Genomic DNA, 13,189 nt, shown 5'->3' with positions numbered 1-13,189 from the left:
TCAAATTTTCACATGGATTTATAAAAAGAGATTGGGTCTTTCAGATGACCTTTACCAGGAAGCTGGAGCAAAGGAAACAAAACAGCTTGCTCAAGGGATGGAAGCAATCAATGTGGGAGCCTTAAATAGGATTAAAATACCTAACTCTTGTTTTAAAAGCTCTTTTCACTACACTGCATCACCCAATCCGGACTATAAGTAAACAGATTGAAAGCACTATAAAAATACAAATACTTACAAAATCTGGGTATTCTTAAAAGGTAATCTAAATTTGTTAAATGCAACAAAAATCAAGTATATACTTATAATTTCAAATACCATACAATCAACCCTACAAAGTTATTAGCCCTCAAAAGAATATGCAATTACGATTGTAAATATACATAGTTACCAGCAGGAGAAAACCCTGAGTAGGGTACATAAAAAGGTCCTTTGGAGTCATATCTAAAGTAACCCCTCCCTCCAGTGTCCTTCCAAAGCTATAAAAACCAAATACTCTGCCCACAGAAAGAGAAATAAGTAATCATTTGACTAATTTAAGAAAGAAAGATATGTGAGTGCCTGATGTTTCCAGGTTGAGTCAGTGGCCTAATGTGCCTGCGCACTCAGAAAGCCAGCTTAAAATGCTAACTTATTATCTGCATTCCATAGTGGCAATAACTTAAGACATTGTGCTAACACATGATTTCTCTCCAATCTCTCAACAACAATAGACACTTGTTATAACCATTTTAAAATAAAAAAGGCCGAGATTGGGAAAAACTAAGTAACTTTTTCAACGTGACCCAGGCCCTTAGGCGACAGATCAGTATTGAACTCAATCCACCTGCTGGTTTGCTCCCTTATACACAGCACTGCACAGACTCCTATTTTTTTTTTTTAAATTCTGACAGACTTATATTCCAGAAAGAAAGTTATAATCTTAAGGAAAACAAACTGCAACAAAATAAATGAATAAGCCAGCAAAAAGCCAAACTGTTTCGATTTTCCTACAGGAGCGAGGAAACATGTTGACAATCCAGATAAAAATGAGATTCGCGGAAAATAAATGTGTCCCTCTGAAATAAATGGGTGTCTTAAATTTTCTTAGAAAGAAGTGTGTTTTATAGAAGAGGACTGCTATAGTTAGAAAGGCAATTTGCATATTCAGCCCATGGTTTCTCATTTGACAGCTCCAGAGAGTGTCCATATTTTCCATATGAGGTGACTGATTGGTATTCTCACATGAAGTTCAATGACAGAAGTCTAAGCACCTTCTATATTTAAAGGCCATTCTTAGTAGACAGGACACTATTTATAGAGGAAGTGAACAATTAGTCACTAGATTTTATATATTCCACTTCTGAGGCATTCTATTATTCTTTTAACTTCATTTTTTAAAAATCATTTAAGAAAAGAAATAAAATATGCCAGTGGATATTAGGTTTACTGGGTGCAGAGCTGTTGGTGCAAAAACCAACTGTCATTGGCCAGAAAAAGGATCAAGCTTCCCCACACTAGCGCTAGGATACATCATATAAAAGCCTTCCTTTTATTAGGATTTAAATGATATCTGCCCAGCTTAAACTTGTGCCATAAGATCACCAAGGGGGAAACACCACATGACATGGGTTTTATTTAAGGTGGAAAACTACAGAAAGCTCTTTAGTCTCTCTGCTGAGAAAAAGGGAAAATTATAAACAGAATCATATATAACTCCAGTAAAATAGTCAGATTACAATCTCCTCTCAGTGAATCATTTTGATGCATTCTTCTTTCTAATCAATCACAGAGTTTGAGCTGACAAAATGATTTATTGAATAGGACCAGAGACGCTTCAGAACACATAAGCAATTTCTAGTAATATCTGTCTTCCAAATCACACTCATATGGAGAGCAGAATCCCTTCTGTGTACTTGAAGCAAGTAAATCTAGTTAACAATTTACTAAGTAATATATTTACAAACAAACATTTAACACCAACCTTTCAACCTGGTCCCTCCCCTTGTGTCACAGTGAGATGCAGAAAACAGACATTGTTTGGAGCAATTATTTAAGACTTGCCAGAACAGTTTTCTCCATGAAAATACAAATTAAATACATACCACAACCTGAGAAATGCTGTCTGTGGTTTCAGTACTTTCTACTTTGATAAATAAGGCCACATTCTAAAAAGCATGTAGCCCAGAACGTCATGCTTGCTGTTTGATTTGTGACTGGACCTGCCAGGCCTTATAATTTTAGGTATGATATCCCATGAATCTGGAGGCTAGTAGCAGCATCCCCTTTATTCAGAGGAGAAAACCATAACATCATACTCTTTTCTGAAATGTTGAAATGACGCACCCTATAACAAATCCTGATGGGAATATTAAAATGATTTTCTGGCAGGAATAAGCAAGTATCAAAACACTCCATCTCCAAAATCCGATTGTACAAAACTGAGATTTCAGTAAAAAACAAAGTTGGATCATGAGATGTTTATTGGTGGTTATCTAGCCAGTTAAAATTTCCATTTTGTTTACCCAATTTTTATTTTCATTTTTGGAGATAATAAAAGCAGACTCAGTCTTTAGAACCCTAAAACTTATCATTGTAATGGAATACAGTTACTACCCTTCATCTGCTGTTTTAGTTTTCTCCTTGCTCCATAACAAGTTCCCAGAAAATAGAGCAGCTTTAAACAAGACCCATTCAGGATCTCCGAGTTCTGTAGGGTAGAAGTTAACTGTGGGCTGGATTGTATTCTTTGGCAATTCTATTGAATGGAAATTCCAGGATCAAGGTCCCTGCTTTCTTGATGCCCATTTACCAGGGATCACTCTTAGCTCCTAGAAAACATTCTTAGTTCCTCTGCCTTCCCCTTTTGCCTACAGCCAGAGAAAATCCAGCTTTTAAGGGTCTCGTGTGATGAGAATAGGCTCACCTGGATAAATTCTCTTTTAATAAACCCAGAGCCAACTGATTGGTAACCTTAATTGCATCAGCAAAATCCCTTTTGCCAGGTAACTTAACATAATCAGGTATGTGATATTTTATATTCACAGTCTCACTGATTGGGCTGGAAATCTTGGGTGTCATCTTTAAGATTCTGCCTACAATTAAGTTCATTATACAATTTACTTTAAAACAACTTCACGATAAAATATTGACTTACTATATTTGTCAAGCTTTCCTGTTTATTTAATGCTAAGATTATTCAAAACATTTCTGAATCAAATAACAGCACATTAAAAATTAATGTGAAGTTTTAAATGATGGGTAATTACTAAAAGCTAGAGTTTTATTGTCCCAACACCTTAATCATTAAGTTAATCACCTTCATTTGTGTACTTTTATAAGTCTTTGAATTCTCTCTTTTCCTATCTTAACAAATTTGACAATTTCCTCAAATAGCGTGGCTTTGTGACATCACACTGGACTGGGAGTCAGGAGATGGAAATCTTGCCTTAACTCTGTACCAACAAACCAATACTTGGGCAGTCACTTATCATAGACTCATCCAGTTTTGGTCTTGAGGGGAATTTAATCTTACCTATGCCGAAGAATTACCTGACTTAAATTATTGTACCAAATCTCTGCCAAACTTTATTTGGATTTCTCCTATGGAATCTCATTTGATTTTTGGGCAGCTCCACTATTAAAACAAAAGCCAAAGCTTCTTTATATCAAATCAAAAGCTATATTTTTTCTAGTTTCAAGCATTTGAATAAAGTCTAGTACTTGAAACCATGCAGATTAAGCCTTATCATTCTTTCCTCTGTCATATGACAGTGCTTCCAATGTCTGAAGATTGCCACCATGTTCATTTTTCTAGATATACATAAGTTTGTTTTTTATTCCATGAGTTTTAACTGAATGACAGACACTTCGCTTGGTGCTAAGTACCTAGAGATACATAAGCCCCAGCCTTCATGGAATTAACATTCAAATAGTTACCATGATTTGATCACCTAACATTCTTTTCTGTTGGTTCTCTTCTGTACTGGATCCAGGACAAGACAGTAATACCCTTCCACCAGCCTCGCTCTAGAGTCTATACAAAGGGATCTCTATAGTCCATTGTTAGCCCGTATAAGACTTCATTATCATGTCTCAGCTTATTCGTCTGTTAAATGAGCTAATCAGGAACAGATTTCCAAGGTTCTCTCTGCCTCTAGCATGCCCAAGTCTAGGAAATCTGGACTAATCACATTCTAATTAAAGGTGATCATCTGTATGACTATTTTCTATTTGTCAAAAAGCCTGAGAAGCAATATATATTTGACATAAATGTTAATAGAACTCCAGGAAACTTTTTAATACCTGCATTGTGCAATGTTTCAATTCCTTATCATTCAAATATTCACAAGCCCCTTCGAGTTTAACTTGGGCTTTGATAGTCTCTTCTCATAAGCTGCTAGGAACTCCACAAAAATAGAAAGCTCACATAGGCAGTCATATCCAGTTCTTGCTTTTCTCCACAGTTATTCAAAGCCATTTCCTATCCTCTAACCTTTAATTTAACAGAGAAAGCTTGTCACAATAGAGTCATCTTTGTCCAACTCTGCAGGCGGCTTCCCCTTTGGGTCACAGAACGCCAAATTCTGTAACAGACAGGTACACTGGGTATTGTTGCTCTGGAATTGTGCAAAAGACAGCCTATTTACCAGCTGGGAAAAAAAAAAAACGACGTGTGTTTACGCTCCCATAAAAACCCTCTCTTTATCACTGCTGTGAAAGATGTTGCTTACAGCAATGAGGTGGGGCTCAAATGTTTCCAACTGGAGAATTTTTTTTCTAATCTTTCATTCATAGAGTTTAAGAAAAATGAATAGCACTTGCCTGTGAACCCACAGATTATGTAAGAGAGAATAATTAACTGCAATCTAGCTCCTTTATAATCCAAGGAGTGCGTTGGCTTTTATGTCACGAACAGCCTTTGATTTTTTTTTTTAAAGGAGGAATCACTGGGTTTTTCTTGATAATACAATAAAAGTTTTCAAAGATTTGTACAGATGCAAAGAGGCCCGCCGGGGGCAAAGCTAGAAGCCAGAGCATGGCTCTGAATGCCTGTGACTGCAAGTCTGGGCAAAGCATGCCGCACTTCCAAATAGTATGCAGACCCAGAGACAGATTCCTGGGAAAATCAAGTGAGGACAGCCAACACATTTCCTGAAATACCAGCCTCCTCAAAGATGACTCTATTTTTCCCCCCGTCCTGAATATCCAGCCACCAAAATCCCCTCTATTGATCTTGAATCTTTCTTTGGTCTGTCTACCATCATAAGCTAGACTCAACTATGGGGCTCACTGCCACATCTTCCTCCTGAGTCTTCTGCTCACGGTGCTCACGCCTCTCTCCCTACATCCCAGAGAAAAACTCTTTTTCCAGAATGCAAAGCTGATCACATTTTCCTGCTGCACACTCTTCCATGTATCACTGCTACCAGAATGAATCTAGGTTCTTTAGGTCCCTTTGGCTCAAAGACTCATCATCCACCTCCATACTTTTATTTGCCTCCATGCTTTTATTTGGTCACATTCAATTGCTTATTTCCTAAAAAAGCTCACTGTCGTCTGATTCTATGACCCTGTTGCTATTCCCTCTACCTGGAGAGCCCTTCCCTGGTCTACCTGACACAATGCTGTTTCTCATTAAGTTTCAGCTGAATTTGATTCCACATTTGACTTACCTTCGCAGGTGTATGATACTTCTCCCTCTCTCTACTACAACTTAGGAACACCTCAGTGATCATGGCTCATTCCTTGGATTATTTGGTTACAAATTTGTCTAAGAATTAAACAGGACGCATGAGGACAGGGGCGGGCATGCTTTCTTCAGCTCTCCAACATGATGCTTGAGACTTTACAGAGCCACTAAATCTATTGATTAAATAATAAACTGTTTCAACCTCAATAAAGTCAATGACAAACCTAATAAATCAATAAGGCTTGGTTGAAACTATATAACTGAGGAGTGACAATAAAGGAAGGGGGATTGGCAAATAACACTCCCCACCTATGATAGTCACTGACACAAAGTTATCCCCAGTATTCCTTAAAATTTCAATAAGAGGATAAATATGGTTGTTTTAAGGAAGTATTTCCAAAATAGTGGTCTGACTCTGAATCTGACCCATAATATATTTAGTTTAATAGCATGTAAATTTACAATTTAAAAAATGTATTGCCAGTATTTAAAAACCAAGGTGATCAACATAAAATCCTGACTTCTTCCATGTTATGAGAAAATTGGAGGACTTGGTAATGTTAGACCAATACTTTTTCATAACAACAATAAAAAGGAGCTTAAGAGGCAGTGGACAGCTGGCCGGCTTCTTTGCACGGGCCAGGCTTTCCCAGGTCCTGTTTGCCACTGCCCCCCAGCCTTATCATAAAATATTTTATATGCCAGAGATATGTGCTTTTGCAAGGCCTGGACAATTTCTTCCAAAGATACAACATTAGGTTGAAAAGCGAGCAAACTACAGATACTAACAGGAAGGGCGTAAGTGTGATTATACTTAGACGCATAGCTTAGATATACCATTTCAATCCATTTTCCTGAGGGGCGGGGCGGGGGGGTGGTAGTCACATTAGGGTCTCTTGTCCAGATGATCAAATGATCTCTTTAAAGCACCCTCTCCATATTATTTACAACATCAAAAATTTCCTTGGTTGGGGCAAGACAAGTTGCGTTTCAAACCAAAATAAAATGAGAGCTTATGATTGCGCTCTGAAACCCACTTAACATGTCCAGTTGGTTCAAAGCAGTGCATGCTCCAGACACTTCCGAGCTGACTGTTTTCAAATCTGTTTTCACCTTAAGACTGACCTTGGATCGTGGAGGTGCCCGGATGTACCACTTGCAATCCACAGCCTCGCTAGCAGAAGCTTTGCCTTCTTTCATAATTTGTATAGATTCCACAATTCCTTCAGGACCGCCCATCTCAAACTCACATGCTAAATAACAAAATGCCAAACAAACATACAAAAATGGAGCTTGAATAATAAACCAAAAGTGTATTTCAGAGCAGAAAACAAAGACCTCTGAACATTATTGAGTATCTATTTTACCAACCTGGTAACGGTTTCAAAACTCCAAGGTCCTTAAAGTCGGGATCTTAAAAATCGAGAAAAAGATAATTAGTCTTATTCTGCATTTATTCCTTAAAATGATGGTGAGTAATATACCATTAAATTATTCAGGAATCTGCCAAAAAATATATTAAGGGAAATTAAGTGGTTAAATAAAAAACTGTATGATAATGTTAAGACTGAAATGTTAATTTATAAAACAGAATTATTACCACAGCGTTTTTATCACTACAAAAGAAGCCATTTTTAAAAACCTTCCAATACCATTCTTCATCTATGCATCAAATAAAAATATTACTCATTATCTCTAAATCCATAATCGGACACTAGATGGTTTTATAAAATGTATCCACAGGTAAGTCAAGTTTTGAGTGTATTTCCATCTACGACGCATAGAATCATCTTGTCTGATTTAACAGATTCTGTAAATTGTTGAAACACCATTTTCTTTGCCACTGAAATACTGAAAGTACAGATTTCAGCTGTGAAACCGAGGGCCTCTTTCCCCCAGCAGAATGCACTGTCCTATTTCCAGCAGACTTTTTCCTTAACTTTTTATTCCATGCTAGCTTCCAAAGTATTCCTCAGTATTGGCGGTGTCCTCTCAACGCCAGCTCCCTCCCTGGCTTTCCCCTCACCCCATCCCAGGTCCAGGTATGTGTCCTCCTCTGCTCACGTACTTGGAGGAAGCTTGATTTATCATGAGCCTCAGAAGTGTCCTAAGTGTTAGAAGCCAAAATGGTGGGCTTGTTTCCACTTCCTGAAACTGACTTTGAGATAGGTTTGCAACCAGTGAAATGTAATGGTGAGCCAGCTGGAGGACTTCTGAGAAAGCTTTCTTCAAAAATAAAAAGAAACAAGGCATATATAGTTTTCTGGCTCACACTGTGATCTGGTTTGTATGGGGTCCCTTTGGGATTGTGCACAGTGGTCAGCTTATGATGTTGACAGGTGCTAACATGAGGAGACACTAACTCTCAAGGGTGAGAGAACAGAAACCTGTAGAACACGAATCCTTACGAACATCACTGGGGCACTATATCCAACTACCCTGTAGTCACACTTCCTCCCCCTTTTGCTTTTTGAAACAATGTACGTCCTTATAATTTCAGTTACTTTGAATTGGATTTTCTTTTACTTATGGATAAAGGCATTAATGGTTATGGTTTTTCTTGGAGACACCTGGCATCTGATTTAAAAGGTAACTGTGAAACTTAATTTCTTTTTACTACTAAGGTATCGGCTATAAATTAAAAACCTTATAAAGTTAGAAATACATTGAGAGACACTGATCAACAAGAGTCTAGGGCTGAAATATGAAAGGGTAGCACTCTCAGGAGGCAATTATTTATGGATATCAAGACTGTGTGTGTGTAGATGTCGGTGTGTATCCAAGTGTTCTCCTTTATATGTCTGTGTGCCTGGGGACGCTAAGCCTGTGGCTTCAGGCTGACTGTATCACTGTACTTATTTTCATTACATTTTTTTTTTTTCCTAATTTTCTTAAACCATAATGCGTACTGATACACTGAAATTGAAAGGCCTGGATCAGCCAGGCTACAATTTAGTTATGTCAACTATTTAGACTCACTTTATTATAGAACACAATTATAATGTGGTAATATATTTTGAATCAAGATACAAATCCTTTGTATAATTTTTTTAAAGATTTTATTTATTTATTTGACAGAGAGATACGGCGAGAGAGGGAACACAAGGTGAGAGAGGGAACACAAGCAGGGGGAGGGGCAGAGGGAGAAGCAGGCTTCCCGCGGAGCAGGGAGCCCAATGCGGGGCTCGATCCCAGGACCCCGGGGTCATGACCGGAGCCGAAGGCAGATGCTCAACTGACTGAACCACCCAGGCGCCCCCGAATTCCTTTGTATAATTATTTTGAAAACAGTTCTTTTACCTTTCGGAAGGAAGGAAGGAAAGGAGGGAGGAAGGGAAGGAGGGAGGGAGGGAAGGAAGGAATGGAGGAAGGACCTGGTGCAATTTCCATGAAAGATGCAGAAATGAGGACAACATAGTTAATTTGGATCAGGATACCCCAAGCAGATGTGTTTGCCTTCATCTAAATTAATGGATATTTGGTTATTCTTTCAAAGAAGTGTGTGATATTTGTGTGTATATATATATAAATTATTTATTTGAGAGAGAGAGAGAGAGAGAGAATCTCAAGCAGACTCCCTGCTGAGCATGGAGCCCGACGTGGGGCTTCATATCACGACCCCTGAAGAGAAATCAAGAGTCGGATGCTTAACCGACTGAGCTACCCAGGTGCCCCTCAAAAAATGTGTATTTAATACCTACTGTGCACAATAAAAGAACTATGTTTTGTACAGAATTACGCAGACTGGTTGTCACCACTAAGTAGTCTTATTGGTATTGAAGAGACCCCATATTTTCCTTTACTTTTACATCAAGCTTGCCCACCTCAGTTATCCAGATTCTTCATGATTCATTATGTCCCTTTCACTATTTTGCATAACGTTTAATAATAGTCATTATAGATTTGAGTGTTTCAGCCTGGCATGGCTGTTCCTATGATTCTTGCCGACGTAGATGGTATTTCATTTTCTGGTTTGAAGGCTAACATTTGTCATTTTTATAACTCGTGCTACACAATGTTGAGAGAAATGCCAGTTCTGGGAGTTGAAAATTTATTTTTGTCTTTGTATTAATGGTGAGAGCACTGATGGTTAAGAAAAGGGGGGGAGGGAGGGAGAAAAAAACTTAAAGAAAGATTGTTTCCGTGCTCCCATTTGAATAAGCCACCAGGAATATCATGGCCGCAATGACCTGCAAAATAGAAAATAAACAACACAATATTTTTTTTAAAGCAGCTTACACTGGATTTAAGAACGCTAAGATTTTTTTTTTTTTTTTTTTTGCCCCAGGTTGTTCGGGGGCAATGACGGAAATGATTCCGCAGCAGCACAGTGGAGATGGAGTAGGTGGAGATAGTAGCCACCTTCTACTCCAGATCTCCCCAAAGCTGTTCTCCACTAGGCACCTCTAATACACTTTTAAAAATATAAATCAAATTGTATTACTCACCTGGCTTTTCATTGCTGGTTGAATAAAACCACAGCTCTTTTTAAAGACTGTGATTCTCTGTGTGTTCTTGCCCCTGTCGCCCTGGCCCAATGTACCACAGGCTCCCGACTTTTCTGTCTCCTCCCAAAACAAACGGAGCCTTCCCGGCCCTCCGCACGTGAGGCTGCCCCCTCAGCGCTCAGAACTTGATGCTCCGTCTGCGCTGCCCTCCCCACAGGTCTTTGTATGGCTGGATCTTACTCCTTCTTCAGCTCATGACTGGAGTACTGTCTTCTCAAAAAGACCTTCCTGCATGAGCCTCTATAAAGTAACACTACCTCTCACTTTCTTTTCTTCCTTCATGGTTTCTTTTATCAAAATCCACTCATGTTTTCCTATTGGTTTACTTTCCTATTGGCCATCGACTCCCATCACACTATAAGGAAGCACATTCTATAAGGGACTTTTGTCTACTGCTCCCCTCTCTCCAAGACCTAGAATACCACTTGCACCTAGTGGGAGCACCATAAATATTATTGAGTTTAACAAATTTCTCTGTGTATATAAAAAATACAGTTACTTTATACCAGGTTGATTTTCTTATACGGTTGACGTATTTGCAACACATATAACTATACCTTTCCAATTCAGAGGCTCCCACAGTAAATTATCAAATTAGATAGGGACTAATCTCTAATAAATCAAACCCAAGCTCTTTCTTTCTGAGGGCACCCGCTGACCACATCCCCCACCCTCCCTGACAGGTAGGGGTCGCTGTGTGACCGAGTTCTGCCCAGTGAAATGTGGACAAAATGGCTGAAATTCACTTGAAGCCTGAGCTCATAAAAATTACTTGAAACAATTCTCTACTCCCTCTTCCTCTCTTCCATGGTCCACCACAGAAGATCCCATCAGCTTCAGCTCTTAAATGAAAATGTATGACAGAGTTTCCAGATCCTACATGCTATTTGATGACATCATCACTATTATGGTTACTAAAATATTTGTGTTTCTAAGAATATTCTAAGGTAGTGGATTTAGGGTATAAATGATATACATTTTCAGAGATTAATCCAGTTTATTCTCAATAATTTTACTGGACATTACTGGCTTGCTTCAATTTTCCCTGCTCTAATCTCTATAACCTCATTTTTGTCCAAGACATTGTTATTATGAAATCTAGAATTATGTCTCAGACATACATGAAAGCACAACTAGATTTAGGACATTTTTCTGTCTTATTTTATAACTATATATATATATGTAAAAATATTTTAAAATTTTTTCTAATTTTCTAAATATTATGAAATTCAGTAATATTTTCCCTGAAATAAAAGAAACATATCTGTAATACATTCTTTTTCCTGTGTAGGGGAGACATTTGTCAGAGATGGAGAAGATTGACAGCCTCACTTTCTCCACCATCCTTACACAGTCTGTTTCTAAAGCTGGAGAAAAGGATGACACTAATATTCCAAAGAAGTCACTTACTCATGAAAAGGAGAAATCTACTCCCAATAAGAAGGGAAAGCTGTCCATAAGAAATGAAAAATATGACAAAAGCTATCATTCCTTCAGTTTTATAGATGTTAATAATTTGTTTTATTGCAATTTAGGCAGAAAAATATTTTCTAGTAATTTTATTGTGACAGTTTGCAACATTATTTTGAGTAAATAATTGTTTAAAAATTATTAGATATTTTAAATGTAGACATAATCAGCTCTTCAAAAGCTAAAAATCTTTTATTACACTTTTGAAACTAAAATTGATAAAGTCCCTGAGGCATCTTACAAAGTAAGTTATTGTCCTGCATTGGCTGGAGAAGCACACACGAGAGATGACAGACTAACAGTGCGCGGCTGCCATTGCTTGATGTCTACTGGATGGATACTCAGGGAAAAAAACAAAAACAGGACTCTCCTGCTTTCCAGCCTACAGCAACTTGTTGATTTAAAGTTTTAGCTTTAAACAAGAAGAAAAACTTAATATCTTGTCTACAGAATTTTACTTTTGTGTAGCAAATAGATGTACAGACATGGTTGAGCTTGCTTCTTTTGCCTGAGTTCATCCAGCATCAGCGTGAGCCAATCACCAAAGACCTTCTTCTATGTGAATGCTTGGCAACAAATGCGAGTTGTGCTGAAATATTCAAATTATTGGAAAACTTCTGAATGTTATGAGTTATGCTGGAACATCTGTGTTGACATTTGCATTGACGGTGCAAAAGCAATGGTAAATAAACTGCTGATGCTTTAGCAGGATTCAAGACAATGGCACCAAACCACAGCCATTGGTATTTATTGTATAATTCATGCCCATGCATTTGTGGGGGTAGAGAACTATTTTACTTAAAAATCTCCTTGATGAAAAAGTGTTATTTTTTTAAAATCTAAAATTTTTTGAGTACATGTCTTTTCTGCAGAATGAACACAGTGAATCTGTTGACTTTAAAGAAAACAACTGACAATACTTGCTGCCAATGATCAAATTCAAGCTTCAGGCAAAGAAAATCATATCCATCACTGTGTATCTGACAACTTCCCAATACTTAAAGCATTTTTAAATGTGATTGTTGATTAAATGAACAAATGTGATTTTTGATGTTCAATAATGAAATGGGTCAACATTTGGAAGATCTGTGTTACAGTGATCCAACAGCTGTCAAAGAGTAATGCATGACCTTAAGAAATCATACGTGGGTGAAAGAGCCATAGACAGATGTTAATAAACAGAATACAGAAACTTCATTGATATAGTTTCACCATTCCTCATTGCAAAAAACCTTTAAGAAACTATCACTTTTTGAGATTTGAAGTAGTATATCCATCTGAAAAGGCTATGAAAATATTCTTCCCTTTTTCAACTACATATCTCTGTGAGGTTGAATTTTCTTCATTTACTTCAACCATAAAAAAACATTGTAACGCAGTTAATGAAGTAGATGTGAGAATCTAGTTGTCTTCTAATAAGCCAGACACTGAAGAGATTTCCAAAAATTAAAACAATGTAATTCTTCTAATTCTTTTAATATTTATTAATATTTTAATATCAATAAATGCCTTTTAACATATGTTTTTAGGTAACACAGTA

At 37.5% G+C, this 13,189-nt stretch overlaps 1 protein-coding gene across 13 annotated transcripts in view; it reads right to left on the bottom strand.

Moving 5' to 3' along the window:
* Positions 1-13,189, bottom strand: part of NETO1 (neuropilin and tolloid like 1) — a 121,982-nt gene that overhangs the window by 49,959 nt on the left and 58,834 nt on the right. For 11 of the 13 annotated variants that reach the window (XR_012379964.1, XM_073898053.1, XM_073898052.1 and 8 more), the window contains exons 5-6: positions 7,043-7,084; positions 6,797-6,963 (exon numbers count right to left, since the gene is read on the bottom strand). The exons of 1 other annotated variant lie outside the window; for it this stretch is intronic. Coding sequence is in view for 11 of the 12 variants with exons in the window: in XM_073898053.1 (XP_073754154.1) it covers positions 6,797-6,963; positions 7,043-7,084 (209 nt within the window). In the remaining variant the exon portion in view is untranslated. The remainder of the gene's footprint in view (positions 1-6,796; positions 6,964-7,042; positions 7,085-13,189) is intronic. One more of the 13 variants, XM_025886750.2, reaches the window with a different exon arrangement.

Source organism: Callorhinus ursinus, unplaced genomic scaffold, assembly GCF_003265705.2.
Source record: "Callorhinus ursinus isolate GAN/ISIS: 27379988/994484 unplaced genomic scaffold, GSC_fseal_2.0 scaffold11, whole genome shotgun sequence".
Taxonomy (NCBI): Eukaryota; Metazoa; Chordata; class Mammalia; order Carnivora; family Otariidae; genus Callorhinus; species Callorhinus ursinus.
This window is presented reverse-complemented; position numbering and strand designations above follow the sequence as displayed.